The 19,371-nt window shown below is 43.5% G+C and overlaps 1 protein-coding gene across 1 annotated transcript in view; it reads right to left on the bottom strand.

Annotated features, from left to right (window-relative positions):
• The window catches only part of BMPER (BMP binding endothelial regulator), a 492,868-nt gene that overhangs the window by 169,372 nt on the left and 304,125 nt on the right, over positions 1-19,371 (bottom strand). Inside the window, exon 11 of the mRNA XM_075315106.1 lies at positions 17,323-17,368. Coding sequence (XP_075171221.1) covers positions 17,323-17,368 — 46 coding nt within the window. The remainder of the gene's footprint in view (positions 1-17,322; positions 17,369-19,371) is intronic.

Below are 19,371 nucleotides of genomic sequence, written 5' to 3'. Positions count from 1 at the left end.
AGTGGAGAAAAAGTGGAGAAAAAATGGAGAAAAAGTGGAGAAAAAGTGGAGAGAAAAAGTGGAGAAAAAGTGGAGAAAAAGTGGAGAGAAAGTGGAGAAAAAGTGGAGAAAAAGTAGAGAGAAAAAGTGGAGAAAAAGTGGAGAAAAAGTGGAGAGAAAGTGGAGAAAAAGTGGAGAAAAAGTGGAGAAAAAGTGGAGAAAAAGTGGAGAGAAAGTGGAGAAAAAGTGGAGAAAAAGTGGAGAAAAAGTGGAGGAAAAAGTGGAGAAAAAAGTGGAGAAAAAGTGGAGAAAAAAGTGGAATAAAAAGTGGAGAAAAAGTGGAGAAAAAGTGGAGAAAAAAATGGAGAAAAAGTGGAGAAAAAGTGGAGAAAAAAGTGGAGAAAAAAGTGGAGAAAAAGTGGAGAAAAAGTGGAGAGAAAAACTAGAGAAAAAGTGGAGAAAAAGTGGAGAAAAAAATGGATAAAAAGTGGAGAAAAAGTGGAGAAAAAGTGGAGAAAGAGTGAAGAAAAAAGTGGAGAAAAGGTGGAGAAAAAAGTGGAGAAAAAAGTGGAGAAAAAGTGGAGAGAAAAAGTAGAGAAAAAGTGGAGAAAAAGTGGAGAAAAAAATGGATAAAAAGTGGAGAAAAAGTGGAGAAAAAAGTGGAATAAAAAGTGGAGAAAAAGTGGAGAAAAAGTGGAGAAAAAAATGGAGAAAAAGTGGAGAAAAAGTGGAGAAAAAAGTGGAGAAAAAAGTGGAGAAAAAGTGGAGAAAAAGTGGAGAGAAAAACTAGAGAAAAAGTGGAGAAAAAGTGGAGAACAAAATGGATAAAAAGTGGAGAAAAAGTGGAGAAAAATTGGAGAAAAAGTGGAGAAAGAGTGAAGAAAAAAGTGGAGAAAAGGTGGAGAAAAAAGTGGAGAAAAAAGTGGAGAAAAAGTGGAGAGAAAAAGTAGAGAAAAAGTGGAGAAAAAGTGGAGAAAAAAATGGATAAAAAGTGGAGAAAAAGTGGAGAAAAAATGGAGAAAAAGTGGAGAAAGAGTGAAGAAAAAAGTGGAGAAAAGGTGGAGAAAAAGTGGAGAAAAAGTGGAGAAAAAGTGGAGAAAAAGTGGAGAAAAAATGGAGAAAAAGTGGAGAAAAAAATGGAGAAAAAGTAGAGAAAAAGTGGAGAGAAAAAGTGGAGAAAAAGTGGAGAAAAAGTGGAGAGAAAGTGGAGAAAAAGTGGAGAAAAAGTGGAGAAAAAGTGGAGAGAAAGTGGAGAAAAAGTGGAGAAAAAGTGGAGGAAAAAGTGGAGAAAAAGTGGAGAAAAAGTGGAGAAAAAGTGGAGAAAAAAGTGGAATAAAAAGTGGAGAAAAAGTGGAGAAAAAGTGGAGAAAAAAAAGGAGAAAAAGTGGAGAAAAAATGGAGAAAAAGTGGAGAAAAAAAATGGAGAAAAAGTGGAGAAAAAGTGGAGTGAAAAAGTCGAGAAAAAGTGGAGAAAAAGTGGAGAAAAAATGGAGAAAAAATGGAGAAAAAAAATGGAGAAAAAGTGGAGAAAAAGTGGAGAAAATATGGAGAAAAAGTGGAGAAAAAGTGGAGAAAAAGTGGAGAAAAAAATAGATAAAAAGTGGAGAAAAAGTGGAGAAAAAATGGAGAAAAAAATGGAGAAAAAGTGGAGAAAAAAGTGGAGAAAAGGTGGAGAAAAAGTGGAGAAAAAGTGGAGAAAAAATGGAGAAAAAGTGGAGAAAAAGTGGAGAGAAAAAGTGGAGAAAAAGTGGAGAAAAAGTGGAGAGAAAGTGGAGAAAAAGTGGAGAAAAAGTGGAGAGAAAAAGTGGAGAAAAAGTGGAGAAAAAGTGGAGAGAAAGTGGAGAAAAAGTGGAGAAAAAGTGGAGAAAAAGTGGAGAGAAAGTGGAGAAAAAGTGGAGAAAAAGTGGAGAAAAAGTGGAGGAAAAAGTGGAGAAAAAAGTGGAGAAAAAGTGGAGAAAAAAGTGGAATAAAAAGTGGAGAAAAAGTGGAGAAAAAGTGGAGAAAAAAATGGAGAAAAAGTGGAGAAAAAGTGGAGAAAAAATGGAGAAAAAGTGGAGAAAAAAATGGAGAAAAAGTGGAGAAAAAGTGGAGAGAAAAAGTGGAGAAAAAGTGGAGAAAAAATGGAGAAAAAAATGGAGAAAAAGTGGAGAAAAAGTGGAGAAAAAGTGGAGAAAAAATGGATAAAAAGTGGAGAAAAAGTGGAGAAAAAAGTGGATAAAAAGTGGAGAAAAAGTGGATAAAAAATGGAGAAAAAGTGGAGAAAAAGTGGAGAAAAAAAATGGAGAAAAAGTGGAGAAAAAGTGGAGTGAAAAAGTCGAGAAAAAGTGGAGAAAAAGTGGAGAAAAAATGGAGAAAAAATGGAGAAAAAAAATGGAGAAAAAGTGGAGAAAAAGTGGAGAAAATATGGAGAAAAAGTGGAGAAAAAGTGGAGAAAAAGTGGAGAAAAAAATAGATAAAAAGTGGAGAAAAAGTGGAGAAAAAATGGAGAAAAAAATGGAGAAAAAGTGGAGAAAAAAGTGGAGAAAAGGTGGAGAAAAAGTGGAGAAAAAGTGGAGAAAAAATGGAGAAAAAGTGGAGAAAAAGTGGAGAGAAAAAGTGGAGAAAAAGTGGAGAAAAAGTGGAGAGAAAGTGGAGAAAAAGTGGAGAAAAAGTGGAGAGAAAAAGTGGAGAAAAAGTGGAGAAAAAGTGGAGAGAAAGTGGAGAAAAAGTGGAGAAAAAGTGGAGAAAAAGTGGAGAAAAAGTGGAGAGAAAGTGGAGAAAAAGTGGAGAAAAAGTGGAGAAAAAGTGGAGGAAAAAGTGGAGAAAAAAGTGGAGAAAAAGTGGAGAAAAAAGTGGAATAAAAAGTGGAGAAAAAGTGGAGAAAAAGTGGAGAAAAAAATGGAGAAAAAGTGGAGAAAAAGTGGAGAAAAAATGGAGAAAAAGTGGAGAAAAAAATGGAGAAAAAGTGGAGAAAAAGTGGAGAGAAAAAGTGGAGAAAAAGTGGAGAAAAAATGGAGAAAAAAATGGAGAAAAAGTGGAGAAAAAGTGGAGAAAAAGTGGAGAAAAAATGGATAAAAAGTGGAGAAAAAGTGGAGAAAAAAGTGGATAAAAAGTGGAGAAAAAGTGGATAAAAAATGGAGAAAAAGTGGAGAAAAAGTGGAGAAAAAAAGTGGAGAAAAAGTGGAGAAAAAGTGGAGAGAAAGTGGAGAAAAAGTGGAGAAAAAGTGGAGAAAAAGTGGAGAGAAAGTGGAGAGAAGTGGAGAAAAAGTGGAGAAAAAGTGGAGGAAAAAGTGGAGAAAAAGTGGAGAAAAAGTGGAGAAAAAGTGGAGAAAAAAGTGGAATAAAAAGTGGAGAAAAAGTGGAGAAAAAAGTGGAGAGAAAAAGTGGAGAAAAAGTGGAGAAAAAGTGGAGAAAAAGTGGAGAAAATGTGGAGAAAAAAGTGGAGAAAAAAGTGGAGAAAAACTGGAGAAAAAAGTGGAGAAAAAGTAGAGAAAAACTGGAGAAAAAAATGGAGAAAAAGTGAAGAAAAAATGGAGAAAAAGTGGAGAAAAAAATGGAGAAAAAGTGGAGAAAAAGTAGAGAAAAAATGGAGAAAAAGTGGAGAAAAAAATGGAGAAAAAGTGGAGAAAAAGTGGAGAGAAAAAGTGGAGAAAAAGTGGAGAAAAAGTGGAGAAAAAGTGGAGAAAAAATGGAGAAAAATTGGAGAAAAAAATTGAGAAAAAGTGGAGAAAAAGTGGAGAAAAAATGGAGAAAAAGTGGAGAAAAAGTGGAGAAAAAGTGGAGAAAAAGTGGAAAAAAAGTGGAGAAAAAAATGGATAAAAAGTGGAGAAAAAGTGGAGAAAAAATGGAGAAAAAAATGGAGAAAAAGTGGAGAAAAAGTGGAGAAAAAAGTGGAGAAAAGGTGGAGAAAAAGTGGAGAGAAAAAGTGGAGAAAAAGTGGAGAAAAAGTGGAGAAAAAGTGGAGAGAAAGTGGAGAAAAAGTGGAGAAAAAGTGGAGAAAAAGTGGAGAAAAAGTGGAGAAAAAATGGAGAAAAAGTGGAGAAAAAGTGGAGCACCCTTTGGTGCCTTTCATGTGGCACTAAGGGGTGCTTAGCTTTGTAATTAGCCAAAAAAATGAAAAAAAAAATGACGTAGGGTTCCCCCTAGTTTTGTAGCCAGCTAGGGTAAGGCAGACGGCTGCAGCCTGCAGACCACAGCTGGCAACCTCACCTTGGCTGGTAATCCAAAACTGAGGGCACCCCACGCTGTTATTTTAAATTAAATAAATAATTTAATTTAAAAAAAAAAACACGTAGGAGTCCCCCAAAATTGGATCACCAGCCAAGGTAAAGCAGACAGCTGGGGCCTGATATTCTCAGACTAGGGAGGTCCATGGTTATTGGACTCTCCCCAGCCTAAAAATAGCAGGCTGCAGCCGCCCCAGAAGTGGCACATCCATTAGATGCGCCAATCCTGGTGCTTCGCCCCAGCTCATCCCGCGCCCTGGTGCGGTGGCAAACGCGGTAATATATGGGGTTAATACCAGATGTGTAATGTCACCTGGCATCAAGCCCTGGGGTTGGTGAGGTCAGGCGTCTATCAGATACCCGACATCACCAACCCAGTCAGTAATAAAAAAAAATAGACGACAAACACATTTTTATTTGAAAAAACACTCCCCAAAACATTCCCTCTTTAACCAATTTATTAGAATGAAAAACAAATCCAGGTCTGGTGTAATCCAAGGGGTTGCCATGACGATCCACACTGTCCCAGTCAATGAAGAGCAGAATGTTCCCCATTGGCTGGGAGAGCAGTGCAGTGACCTGAGCTAACATCAATGGGTCAGCCCAGGTCACTGCAGGGCATGACAAGTGCTGCTGTCAGCGAGGTACATTACCTGCGCTGATCTCCAGCACACTGACAGCCCCTGACACTGAGTTCAATGACCGGCGCCTTCACACCAAGTATCGCGAGAGGTCCGTGACGTCACCGCTAGTCAGTCTCGGGTCGGAAGCGAGAGGTGATGTGACAAGCGGCGGCCATGGAAGACAGTGACAGTGCTGAGGTCGGGATGGCGGGACTTCATCACCGCAGGTAAGCCGAGCGGGACAATGTATGTGTGTGTGTGTGTGTGTGTGTGTGTGTATGTGTACATGCCGCGGGCAGGAGGGGGGGGAGCGAGCTGAGCGGGGAAGTGTGGGCTTCCTGCACGTAACTAAGATAAACATCGGGTTACTAACCAAAGCGCTTTGCTTGGATACCCGATGTTTATCTTGGTTACCAGCTTCTGGCAGGCTGCCAGCGATGGCTCCTGCACACTGTAGCTGTAAAAAGCCCTGCTTTTTGCTGCTAGAACCGTTCTCGAACGTATCTAGAACTATCGAGCTTTTGCAAAAAGCTCGAGTTCTAGTTCGATCTCGAACAGCCCCCAAAATCACTCGAGCCTAGAACTGGAGAACCACGAACCGCAAACCGCGCTCAACTCTAGTCACTACACCGCGCAGGGTCTGACTAGTGGCTACGCGCGTATCCCCTAGCAACTGCTGTGCTCACCACTACCAAACTGGCTCGCTCCACTCCTTTCCTTACAACCTCTGCACTTTAGATCCCTCTGCTACCACCATTGATAAGAACTGAAAGCCAGTCACCTCTAGAGACTGCCCAAGGGTCCCATCTAATGGTGTGGGAGAACTGTTTGCTATGTGTCTGTGCGTACACACCTCATTCTGGACTTTAGGATTACCTGGAAGTACTGTCCCAGCATGGGTGCAGTACTCAGTGGTGCCTGACCAGGTCAGGGGCACCACATTCCCCCTTGGTTATCGACAGCACGTCCTTGGGCTGCAAAGACAAGAAAACAAAATACAAATTTTTCCCACACATGGGAGATATTTACATATAAACATACCAGGTAGCATACCACCACCACCCACCATCCACGAGTCTTTAACCCAAGACCCAGATGCGAAGTTATCACCAGTCCTTTTGGTGACCTGTTTTCAGCCTGGTAAGTCGCAGACCATTTCGGTGACAGTTCTTTTTGTCCTGGTGGCGTAGGGTAGGCCCCATAAACAGGTGTACCGGCTTTGTCATTGTTGGAGAGCAGGCCCCATAAACAGGCGTGCCCCCTTGGTGGTGCAGAGCCATGCCCCTCAACAGGCAGACTCTGGGGTTGGTACCACTAAGGTAACTATATACACTGCGAGAGTTTGTGGTTATAGCCAGTTCATAACCTATGGTCCATATAAAATGCACATAACCTGGTGCTAAGATTATTTGTAAAGTTCACGCAAAAGTCTGTGCGGGCACATTTTTCTTTAGCGTTACATTAACTGGTCATAAAAACATTTTTAAACTGAACTTTTTCTTTTGACTAAACAATTTAAATGGACTTGCGCCTTCCAAGGTCAGTGCTGGGTACTTTAGTGCACTGACCCTTGGAGGTCGTGTCATGGGTGTACTCTGGCAGTGGGGACACTGGGGATCTGGTTGAATCAATGGGGGTGGAGCCTGGGCTCACTGAGGTTCCCTTTGGACATGGTACCACATCCAAAGCGTACCAGCCTCTTTACTCTTTATGCCATGTAAATTCCACCACGCCACCCATGTACAGGTCACGGCCAGGGTGACCTCGCTGTAAATGGGATTGTACGTCCCGCCGGGACACAAAAATCCCCTCTTTTACACCTGCCTCCACTATGAAACCCCACCCCGAGCGGCGATTGAACTCCTCCGCTACTCCCAGGTGGAGGGGACCTCTAGCCTGGAACCTGGCCTACTGCAGGGACTGCTTTTCTTGCAGGTCCCGGGCCTTCAACTGCTCACTCTCCAGAATGGGCTTCACAAGTAGGCATGGGTGGCGGTGGCTGGCTTTCACCCGTCGTCGCTCTCTGCGTGCTGGTCTCAGCAGTGACATCACCTGGTCATCAGCGGGATACCAGGTGCGCGAAGCGCTTGGCAGGACCTGTTCTCCCTCCCTGGTGGAGGGTGCTGCGACCTCTTCTGGTCGATGGGGGAACAGTAGTGGTAGGGTAGGCTGTAGGACCTGTTCTCTCTCCCTGGCGGAGGGTGCTGCGACCTCTTCCGGTCAGTGGGGGGACATCAGCGCGGCCTTGATATGGTCTCCCTCTCTTTCAGAGGGTGCTGCAACCTCCACCGGTCGGGCAAGTGACAGCTCTAGGGTCGAGCCTTCGGCAGCCGGACAGGACAGTGACAAGATTTCGGGATCCCTCTCTAGCGGAGAGGGTGCTCCGACCACTTCAGGTCGGGACGGCAGCTTTCTGACCAGGTATCTAGCAACCAGGTGAGCCGAGGGCAGAGCATCCAGATCCCTCTCCAACGGAGAGGGTGCTGTGACCGCTTCAGGTCAGGACGTCATTTTGCTGACCAGGTCTTTAACAACCAGGTGAGCCGAGGGCAGGGCATCCGGATCCCTCTCCAGGTCGGGATGGCATGGGCGTCGCATTGGCTTCCGATGGTAACGCCGGCGGGATCAGCACACCAGGTAGGGAAGGGGTAATTTTGGACTCACCCGGAGTCGTGCTGGAGACATCCAGTGGCGGGGTTGCTGTCACTGACGGTGGCTCAGGCTGAGCACGGGCGGCGCCTCCAGGTGGGCCCCACTGCATGGACAGCCGCAGGTTTCGGATCGCCATTAACATTCTGTCTCCAGGCGACTACTTCTTGCCTCCGCTGCTCCTCCATGTGATCAGCAATTCTATTGACCTCTGCTTCCAGCTCCTCTGCTGACATGGGCCCCGACCAGCCCTGCTCCCTCAGACCACTCTCTGCTGACACCATCCTGCTCCTCCCTCGCTCATCAGCTTCTGGCCGTAGTTTCGTTTTTGTTTCTCCTCCCACAGGACTGAGACGTCCCAGCAGTCTGGGGACAGATCCGCCCCATCTCCTCCTCTCGCTGCGTTAGAGCGCTCTTGGGATTCCTGGGATGGTCACTCCTCATCGTGGGTGGTTACTTCTCCTGCGCGAGCTGCAACTTCTTGATGACGCACTTTCAGTGGTGGCTAAAATGGCGGCATTTCAAATTTTTAGGTTGGACTGCTAAGGCACACTGTCACCCGTCTGAACGGGTCTAGTCCAGGATCCTGTTAGTAACGCCAAAAAGAAAGATGTGTCGCCCCAGGGACATCGATCAAGCTTCAGGAACACCACAAGGTCTTCTTTTATATGGCAACAGGTAAAGTCAGTTTTATTTTATATGTGTCGTGACGCCATTCACGGCTTGCGGTCAGGGATATGGATGACCGTCACTGCAAATTTTATGAGCGTCTGGAGCTGACGGGGTTTGCAGTTAGATGGTATGGCCTCCCGTGAGTGAGGCAGGCCCCAGGGCTCAGGTGTGTAGAACAATGGGTCCCAGAATAACTCAGGCAGAGTCCAAAAGTCATTTAACTGATTTTTACTCACACTGATGTTATGGTGAGCTGAGCCGGGCGTTGCTGTGATGAACCAGGTAGGAACCAGGGCTCCTTCGGACCAGTCTGAGGGTAACTGTTAGCTCTCCTTCCGAGCAGTTCTGTGTTCGGATAACCCCCTGACCTGCAGTACCATGGGGGTCTATCCAGGGAGTCGCTACTGCCTTTTCTCCCCTTTTTGGACCGTTTGCCGGCAGCGTGGACCAGGTGAGATGGCTTCTGGATCTGTCTCCTTATGGGTCCCTGCGTTGCTGCTGAGGCTCGGACTCTGTGAGGTTGGTGAGGTACTTGTAGTTCCTCTCACCGGCAGGTTTAACAGATAGTTACAACTGGTCTGCTCTAGGGACCTGTTCCCCGTACGTGCCTAGTCACCAGGAGCACCTCTTCTTCTGACTACTCGGTGACCGTTCTCCCCCGCCAACTGTCACTATACCGCGCAGGGTCTCACTAGTGGCTGCGCGCGTATCCCCTAGCAACTGCCGCGCTCACCACTACCAGACTGGCTCGCTCCACTCTTTTCCTTACAACCTCTGCACTTTAGCTCCCAGCCCCTCTGCTACACCCATTGATAAGAATTGAAGGCCAGTCACCTCTAGAGACTGCCCAAGGGTCCCATCTAATGGTGTGGGAGAACTGGTTGCTATGTGCCTGTGCGTACACACCTCCTTCTGGCCTTTAGGATTACCTGAAAGTACTGTCCCAGCATGGGTGCAGTACTCAGTGGTGCCTGACCAGGTCAGGGGCGCCACACATAGCCTTCCATATAGTATACATTGATGAGGAAATGGGTAACAATGTTTTGAATTTTTGACTTTCAGGCTCCATATCCAACCATCCACCACAGCTTCAAATATAAGACTAACATAATTTTATTGACAAACATGTCACTACATTTTTAATGTTAATCCTAAAAATCTAAATTTAGATTATTTATTATTTTGGAAGTATTTTGTAAATCCTCCTTTGGCTTTCAACATTGCTTGAATCCTTGAATACTTTTGGGCATGTCTTGACTGGAATCTGATCCCAGGTCTTTTACTCATTTCTCAACTTATGCTTTTCCGGCTGGAACATTATGTCTTCCTTTTCATACAAAAATAACTTGCCTTATAGATACTCACATATAGCTCAGCATTGAAACCACCGTACATTCTAGTCAAGTATCCACTGCCTTTAGTGCCGCATATAATCCTCCACATCCTCCACAGTTCCTTCAATTTCTTGATCCATTAGCTCCTTTTTCCTTTCATTCTTCCAGACCCATTTGCATCCATCAGAGCGTATTCTATTATCTTTTGCCTCTTTTGGTACTTTTTTGCACACTCGAGACGATTCTTCATATGTTGAGCCACCTCCATCACCTTATATGTCGTGGAATAACTGATAGACTTTGTGATAAGGTGACTTGTTGACTTCAATATTTTGCCTGGACATCCACCTCTTGGCTTTTGAATGGATGGGCTTCATTTCATATTCTTCAAACTGTAATAGCATTCACATGATGCAGTATGGCAATTGTCTTGGCCAAGAGATCACTATCAATGAGCTCGATGATCCTGTTTCTCTTTCCTTGGGAAATTTTCATGTCTGCATCTTCATTAAAACCACTGACTTCCTTTCATTTGGGAATCAACTTAATAGCACCCTGAGCTATTAGGTTGTAATTTGTAGTATACAGGAAGAAAAAGATTTTTCCATCATCAGGAGAAAACAATAACACTGCAGTGACATGACAAGAATCTGCATAACTGATCATATGCTAAAGTTGGAAGTCAAATGTATGTATAAGACAGCCAAGATGATTGTCTATAAAATGATTGTAGTCTCACATTTGAAGCTGTAGTGGATAGTGAGATATGGAGCCTGAATGTAAAAAGTTCAAAGCACTGTTACTCTTTTGCTCGTCAGTGTAATTGTCTCCACATAGTTCTCCATATAGTATAATGCACCCCATATTCCTCCATATAATATAATGCACCCCATAATCCTCCATGTAGTATAATGCACCAAATATTCCTCCATATAATATAATATGGGGTATATTATATTATATGGAGGAATTTTTGGTGCATTATAGTCCTCCATATTTTATAATGCACCCTATAGTCTTCCATATATTGCAATGCACCATGATAGTCATCCATATATTTTAATGCACCCCCAATAGTCCCATCGTTGAAATTGAAATGCCAGGTTGGGGGCCAGTGCTGGTGCTGACACCTGCATCCCCCAGACTCACATGCCCCAAAGCAGCCCCATGGTCTGCTGCCATTGATGGTATGCCATTAATAGTGGTAATAAGTGGTCATGGTGTGAGGGTAATCTTAATTCCTTGTATACTGGTATCATTGGTAGTTGTGATCTTGATATAGTGGACTTCGCTCAGTAAGAGTTTGGACATTTTTGCAATTTGGTATCTGTATTACTGTAATATTTAGAAGCATAAATTACAAAAATATCATCTTGTTGCTCTTTCTGTAAGATTAGTATATTTTATCTGTATTTTTTTTTACAATGGACATCCATATATTTCTATATAGGCTGTGCCAACTCCATTGGGTGCCATACAACTTAACAACATGCGGAACGGGGGGGGGGGCAAATTTTGCAATAGGGCCCATTGAACTCCACTTACACCACTGAGCATGATGTAAATTATTGCTTGCACGCTCCGGTTGGCCAGGATATCTGAGCCAGTGGCAACACCAATCGTAATGACAGATAATATACGATATGACCACAAACATACAAGGTGGCACTCACACATCCATTGCGCACATCCATGTGCTATCTGTTTTTAAACACTGATTCATCGAGTTTCATTCATCCATACATGCATCCATTTTAAAAACAGATTAATGTATCCAATCAGTGAGCCCCAGATCATGTGCTATTCTCATGCATTTTGAAGATTTGGCTGATCAGTTAAAGTCTATGGGGCTACGTTTAAAAATCGATGAAAAGAAATTCAGAAAGTTTAAAAAAGAAAATAACAGATGCAAAACGATGAGACACAAAAAACAAATGATCCGTTTAATGGATGTAAAAATTGGAATGGATGTGACAATGTGGCCTAAGGCTTGTAATTTCTTTTGTCAGCCTCTAATGACAGTAGACAATATATGGTTAGAGTCAAGAATAGGGATGAGCGAACCTGAAATGTAAAGTTTGAGGCTCATACCAAACACTGGGTGTTTGAATCTCAGGCCTGAACATAGACATTTACCTGTACATCCAGTTACTTTTCCGGTTTGTTATCCCAATAAAGTTTGTTGAAAGGCTAAAGAGTAGCCAATCAGCAAGCTTTTTCAGTGTTGGAACTTCTGGCCCTATCATAGCCATGTCAAGTATTGGCATGGCTGTGATTGGCCAGAGCACCAATGTAAAAAAAAAAATAAAAAAATGACCTGGTTTCTAGTCCTTTTTTTGATAACCATCACAGATAAAGCAGCAGCCACAGGCTGCAATTCTCAGCTGCTAGCGTTACCTTGGCTGCTTATGAAAAATAGATGGGATCCTAAGCCATTTTTTTGTAGATTATTTCAATAAATAATTTTTTAAAAAGACAGTGTGGGGTCCCCTCCATTTTTGATAACCAGCCAAGGTAAAGCAGACTACTTGGGGTTGTGTTATCGAGGCCATTCCCAGCCTAAGAAATCTAACTTGCAACCGACCCAGAATTGATGCATCACATTAGATGCACCAATTCTGGTGCTTTACCAGCTCATCCCAATTGCCCTGATGCTGTGCCAATCGGGGTAATACATTGGGTTGATGTCTGCTGTGATTTGGCAAAAATCACAGTTGCCATCAAGCCCTAGGTTAGTAATAGGAAGGTGTCTATGAGACACCCCCATTACTAAGCTTGTAAGTCAAAAGAAATCAACAGAAATAAAAAAAATCTATATTTGAAATAAAAAAAAATACATACTCCCTTTTTCATCCCTGTATTAACCTCCAAAACACCCTGCAGGTCCAACGCAATCCACTCAACATCCCTTGATGATCTTCGGTTTTGCAACATCTAGTGGCTGCAGTGACAGAAAACATTACTAATCACTGCAGCCTCCAGGACACACTGAGGGCAGTGGAGGAGCTTTTGACTGGAAAAAGCAGTGAAATCAGTGAGGTCACTGGCCTTCACAGCTGGTGGTTCCCTCGCTACCCTCTGTGACCTCAGCTGATGGCTGACTGCTCTGCTGCTGTGTCTTGCAATCTGTCCGACCGGCTATTGGCAGCAAGTATAACTGAGGTCACAGTTGAAGGCTCACACAGCACAGATGGTACAGCGTAAACCAGCAGCTGTAACCTCAGTTGAATTTGCTGCTGGATATTTGGACTGTCGGATTGCATGACACAGTAGCAGAGCAGTCTGGTAATCCGGCAGTGAGTTCAACTGAGGTCACAGCTGGAGATTCCCACACTACTCTCTGTAATCTTACTTGAACTCACTGCCGGATTGCCGGACTGTCAGATTGCGGGACATGGAGGCAGAGCCATCCGGCAATCATGTCAGCGAATTCTGCTGAGGTCACAGAGGGTAGTGTAGGAACCTCCAGCTGTGCACTCACCACTGTACACTCAAGGGCGTCCTTTTTGCCTTCAGTGTGTCCCATAGATTACAGTGACCAGTAACATATTCTGTCAAAGCAGCCTGCAGATGTAGCACAGCTAAGGACCATCGTGGGACGTCATTGTGGTTTACATCAGACCTGTGGAGGTGTTTTGAGGGTTAATAAAGAGATGAAAGAGGGCATCTGTATTTTTTTTTAATTAAGGTCTTTTTCTGTGTGTCTATTTGTTTTGACAACAAGGTTAGTAATGGGAGTGTGTAATAGACGCCTCCACATTACTAAGGGGATTGATGGCAACTGTGATTTTTGACATATTAGAGCTATCGTCAACCCCATATATTGCCACCACCCCAGGGTAATCAGGATGAACTGGGTAAAGCACCAGAACTGGCGCATCAAGTGGATGTGCCAATTCTGGGGCGGCTATGGTCTAGTATTTTTAGACTGGGATGGGCCAATATCCATGGCCCTTCCCATCCTGATAATACCAGCCCCCAGCGGTCTGCTTTACCTTTGCTGATTATAAAAATAAGGGGGACCTCAAGTCGTTATTTAAAATTATTTATTTAAATAATTTAAAAAAATGGCTTGGGCTCCCTTCTATATTTGATAACCAGCCAAGTTAAAGCTGACAGCTCAGGGTTAACGCCTGTAACAGCCTGATTTATCAATGCTGGTTATCAAAAATAGGGTGGGAGCCCACGCCTTTTTTTTTTTACACTACAATATGGCAAACTATGGGAAAGTGGAAGGTGTACATAGTAGTCTGCAACCAATCACAGACGTTGGCACAAATGGGGGGGAAGCAGTGAATATTCATGAAGTTTAATGAATGGACTAGAAAAAGGCCCAGAAAAAAAGTCTTACAGCTGCATTATCTTCCAGGAAACACAGCATGTGTAACTGCCCTGCTCTTACCCTCATTTTTTCCATTGACTTGTATGAGGTTTATTGTTCGGGGTCAAGTTTGTTTCCCAAACCAAACTTTTTTTTAAAGTCCATGTGAATTCAGTGAGAACAAATATCCACAGATCCTCACATCTCTAGTCAAAATGAATATGTGTTTTCTAACAGGGACTAATTGACTTCAGATTAACTATACTATTACTGACTAGTGATGCGCGAGCACTAAAATGCTCAAGTGCTCATAACTTGAATCGAGCATGTCAGACTGCTCGCGTGTGCGAAAATAATGAAAATCAATGGGAAACTCAAGCATTTTTCCGGAAGACCCTCCCAGGAAGTCTGGGGGGGGCAGTAAAATCTCTTAAATGGATGGAAACAGTACTCAAATGGAATGGGAACAGTATGGATCTGCCTGGATGCAACTTTGACTATTAGGTTGCTGCTGGGAATAATGTTGTCAAAGTATAACGCCACTTTTAGGGACTGACAATAAAACATACAAAAGCAAAGATAAAATGGATTTTACAGAAAAAATGTTAAGAAACATTTTTTCATGTATAATGACTTGTATATAATGCAAATTAAAAAAAAAAGAGAAAGAGAAAAAAAAATGCCTCCTACACCCCTTAGGGCTCATGCGCACATTGCGTAATTGCATGCTTTTATGCTGCGTATTGCACTGCAGCGTAAATGCATGCGTCCTGCGTCCCCTGCACAATCTATGTAGATTGTGCATGAGACGTGCGCACGTTGCTTTTATGAACGCAGCGATTTGGGTGCTACAATTTTGACCCAAATCCGTGCGTTCATAAAAGCAGCATGTCAATTATTCCGTGCGCTATGGATGCAGCTCCCACTCTGTCTATGGTGGGGGCAGCAGCCATAGCGCATGAAATTGGCTTTTTTCTACAAAAAAAACTGCATCCATTATGCAGTGTTTCTGCAGCGATTTGAAGCGCACATGTGCTGTCAAATCACTGCAGAATATTCAGCAGTTACGTGCGCATGAGCCCTTAGACTATGTTTACTGCATTTTTGTACTTTCTCATTGCTTTCAATGGTGAGGAAAACAATCACTGGTAAATGAATGTTAACATTTTACTACCTTTTCTGGGCATGTGGTGTGTATGACATGGTCAGACACATACTGTGTAATTTATGAAGGATGGACTTAAACTCACAAAGCCTATGCAGATAATGCAAAAACTCCAAAAAATTATAAGGAAGAGGAACTCTGATACAACCTGTATTAGACATAAAGTAGGGTCTCATACACATTCTGTTAAAATTGTTAGGTAGTGGGACTCCTACACTCATAAAGCCTATGAAATAAGTGATGGAGCTGCCAATTATTTGAAGGTGGGACTCCAGTACACCATGGAAGACATGTAGAGCATTGACAATTTTAAAAGGAATGTCATTATTACACAGCTAAAATCTATGCACCCAGTGCAAGGCCTAGCGTAAATTTCAAGGAGATTGCAACACATGCAACAAGAGATGTTGAGGACGGACTCTGACTGCATTTTGGGACAATTTTAAAAAGATTCTGACTCCTACCCTGGTAAAGTGTGATGCCCTGGCCTATCAGGTCGTCATAGGGTATTGTGCAATCTGCCCTTCTGTGCAATATCCACCTCCTCCTTGGTTACAGGTCCCTAACTAATGGTGTTGACAAAACCAGCTAATCAAAATCCTAGGAACACTCTGCACCACATCCACCAGACACACCAGTGGACAGCCTAAGTGGAATAGGGTTGGGCACGTTGGGGCTTGGTTAGGGGGAGGTCAGGAGTGTTAGGAGTCAGTCTGGGAAGAGGAGAGTGTTGTGTTGGAGGTGAAAGAGAGAGGAGGTCAGCAGCTAGGCTCCTTGGAAGTACTAGGTAGCAGACATTGGTTTGGGCCTGGTAAAAGCTGGACCCCTGGTCGCAGGGGATCGTAACAAGGGGATTTGTCGTGGAGGACAGCCAGCGGCCTTGTACCATCACCGGGCTCGGACCAGGGCACGACGGGGTACGTGAACCCTAAGTCAGGGAGTAGCTTCGAGCAACCTGACAATTCACCCGAGAAGAACGGAGCCTTCAAGATTCGCCCTCCACCCGCTCCAAAATCAGGGTACTAGCGCAACGAGGGGGATAGGACTTTCCACACGTATGGTCCAGAAAATTCCAAGCATGAACTCTGAGAAAAAGCTCCCTTAGTTAGCCATACTGGGGAGCGGAACCCGATTAGTTTCAGGCTATAGGGACCAACCAGAAGAAAACAAAGTGCCAAGGGAAAGGTCACAGATCAACAGGCAACACCAGCAGGAATGGGACCCAAACGTGCTCCCCCTCAGCGGCAGTGGTGTCCAGAACTTTGGTTTATTAAAGTTGTCGGTGTCAGCGTTATTGGACTGAGTGAGTGCGCAAGTGACCCTTACCTCCCCAACGGCACATCCCTGTCCCCATCACAGAGTCCCGGGGCATTCCCCCTACCCATGGAGGGGTTAAACACCTGGCTGCCCACTCCATCACCAACGGGTACTCCCAGCTGCAGCGGTGGTACTCCACCTTACCACACACCACGGGTGGCGTCACGAACTCTCAAATACACCATCCCCTGTAAATATCCCCTTGATTGGAGTGGCCGCACGACCACCCGGGTCCGGATGCCCCTTGAGCCACCGCGGATCCGGATCCAAGCAGCCCGGCTGCTGATGCAGGGGCGGCACAAAAGCCTATGCACGCAGTCAGTGGTGCCACACAAGCCCTAGCTTAAGTTCCAAGGAGGGACTCTAATACACCCTAGAAGACATGTAGGGCCTTGGAAAACATTTTTTCCTCATTTGGAAGGGGTGAGACTTCTAGACATAAATAAATCCGATGTACTGTGCAAGGGCTGTGAAAAATTAGAATATACCCTGGAAGACATGCAGAGAAGGGCCTCAGAAAACTTTTTTTTTACCATTTGGAAGGAGTGGAACTCCTAGACTGGTAATGCCAATGCATTAAGTACAAGGGTTGAACAACATGTATCCCTAATATACATATATATTTGTATGTAACAGAATATTTGAGATAGGCATCTAAAAATGATGAAGGAGGGCATCATACACACACTGGAAAAATTAAAACGGTTGCATCATGACCCTGTTAATATGGTGGAAGAGGAAGGGGAGGACATGAAATAGAAGAAAACAAGAACTGTAAAGCTTTGTTGGGTGGGAAGCAGTGCATGGGAATACACCCGAAAATAAAGAACATTAGAACTGCCTTTATATTCGGCTGAGACATGCAAACATGTGGGGCGGGGACTCGAGGATGACGCCCAAGCACCCCCGATACTCAGCCATATATCGAGCATTCCAAACACCATGATGCTAGATCGAGTAATAAGCAGTGCCGAGCACGCTTACCCATGACTATCATTGAAATTAGTAAGTTTGTGTTATTACAAAATAATGGTAAAGTAAAATTGAACTTACTCACTTTCAGTGCAAATTGGGCAACATCCCTTTCTATTCAGTATTTTCCCCTGTAAAATAGAGACAGATGGAGTGAAATAACAATATGAATAAAAAAATGTCCTCAGTTTCACATCCTGCATATTTATACATCTATCGCTCCTATTGATCTCAAGTTTTAACATTTCCTTCACAGCATAATTGAGCAAAAATTAAATAAAACATAAATATTGCTGCACAGCCTTTAAAGCTATCAAAGATACTATGTGATACGACGATGCAAAACACATATGGTGCATAGTTAGCATGCCATTAGGACAAGCAGGGAGCATTTATAAAACACATTTTCATCGTAGTTGGAAAGGCTTGACATTTCCAAAACAAATCTTTAAATATGTTAGCATCTGCATCCTCTCAACTCCATTTTTACCATTGCAAATTAATTTATATTTTCATTTCAATAAATACTTTAATAACATTATTATTATTAAACGTATTGAAATATGCAAAAAAACATTTGAGGTGTACTTTTTGGTTATTCTATATCTTAATGTACGTAAACATTAGAAAGTTGAGTCCCCCCATTGTTCCCCCTCCCAATTACTAGGTGAAATTATATGTAACACGCATAAGTCTCATACAACTATTCCCAATCTCTGTTTTTCAATCTGTAATGTGAAAGGGACTTCACTATAGTAGCAGACAGTAAAGGACGCTTTAGACGCTGCGACATCGCTAGTGATCGCCCCCCTCCCCATCGTACGTCACAGGCAAATCGCTGCCCGTGGCGCACAATATCGCTGGGACCCGTCACACAAATTTACCTTCCTAACGACGTCGCTGAGGCCGGCGAACAGCCTCTTTTCTAAGGGGGCGATTCGTGTGGCGTCACAGCGACGTCACACAGCAGGCTAACAATAGAAGCGGAGGGGCGGAGAGCAGCCGCATGAAAGTCACTCCCACCTTGTTGGCGGAGGATGCAGGAACGCTGTTGTTCATCATTCCCAGGGTGTCACACGTAGCGATGTGTGCTGCCTCAGGAACGACAAACAACCTGCGTCCAGAACGAGCAACGATATTTGGAAAATGAATGACGTGTCAACGATCAACGATTTTGTGAGTATTTGGTATCATTAGCGGTCGCTCGTACGTGTCACACGCAAAGACGTCGCTAACGAGGCCGGATGTGCGTCACGAATTCCGTGACCCCAACGACATCTCGTTAGCGATGTCGTTGCGTGTAACGGGGCCTTTAATCCATCAGTAACCAACACCCCATTTAATAGCACAGTGTGCTGACACACATTTCATGTTTGTTTTTATTATAAACAGTCTAAAAATTATACCTTGTAGTTGTGTGTGATCCGGCAAACCATCCTGTGCAGAACAGACACAAATTGACGGTGACAGGTGATAAAGGTAATAATCCTGCTTTGAGTGAGATAAGTAACATGACATATATTCCATAACACCGTCTGTTCATTCTCACTATGATCCTTGGCAGAGGCAAAAAAGGCCAATTATTGTATGCATTTAGTAGTACTATTGCCAGGATGACTGGTGCCACTGCTGTTGCTGCTTTTAATCCTGCTGGTGGCTCCCACATTATTTGCCATGATATGGATAGATTAGGTGTGGCATGTGTACCATGCACATTTTGTAATTTAGACAACGACAGTTACATATTTGGATTTTAGGGGATGCCCTTTTGTAATTAAAAATAAATAGATTGTGAGCTCCAATGGGGACAGTGATGATCACATCTGTAAAGCACTGTCGAAGTAATAGTACTATATAAGAGCAAAATAAAGAAGTGCAAGAATATAGTACAGTTGCTTGGGACAAGTAGTGATGAGCGAAAGTATTCGTCCCTATTCGCTATTCACAGAATAGTGCGGTATTTGGGCTATTTGTTATATTGCGAGTAATGGTGTATTCACCTCGCTATATTCGGATGCCCCGTCCAGCATTTTTGGCAGCTGTTTTGCAGCCAATAAACATGTTGGGCTTCTTAACCAATCACAGTAATGCAGTAGCCATCTTGGTTACAGCATTGCTGTGATTGGCTGGCCGC

Source organism: Anomaloglossus baeobatrachus, chromosome 6 (genome assembly GCF_048569485.1).
Source record: "Anomaloglossus baeobatrachus isolate aAnoBae1 chromosome 6, aAnoBae1.hap1, whole genome shotgun sequence".
Classification (NCBI taxonomy): domain Eukaryota; kingdom Metazoa; phylum Chordata; class Amphibia; order Anura; family Aromobatidae; genus Anomaloglossus; species Anomaloglossus baeobatrachus.
Note: the sequence above shows the minus strand (reverse complement) of the source record. Positions and strands in the feature narration are given on the sequence as shown.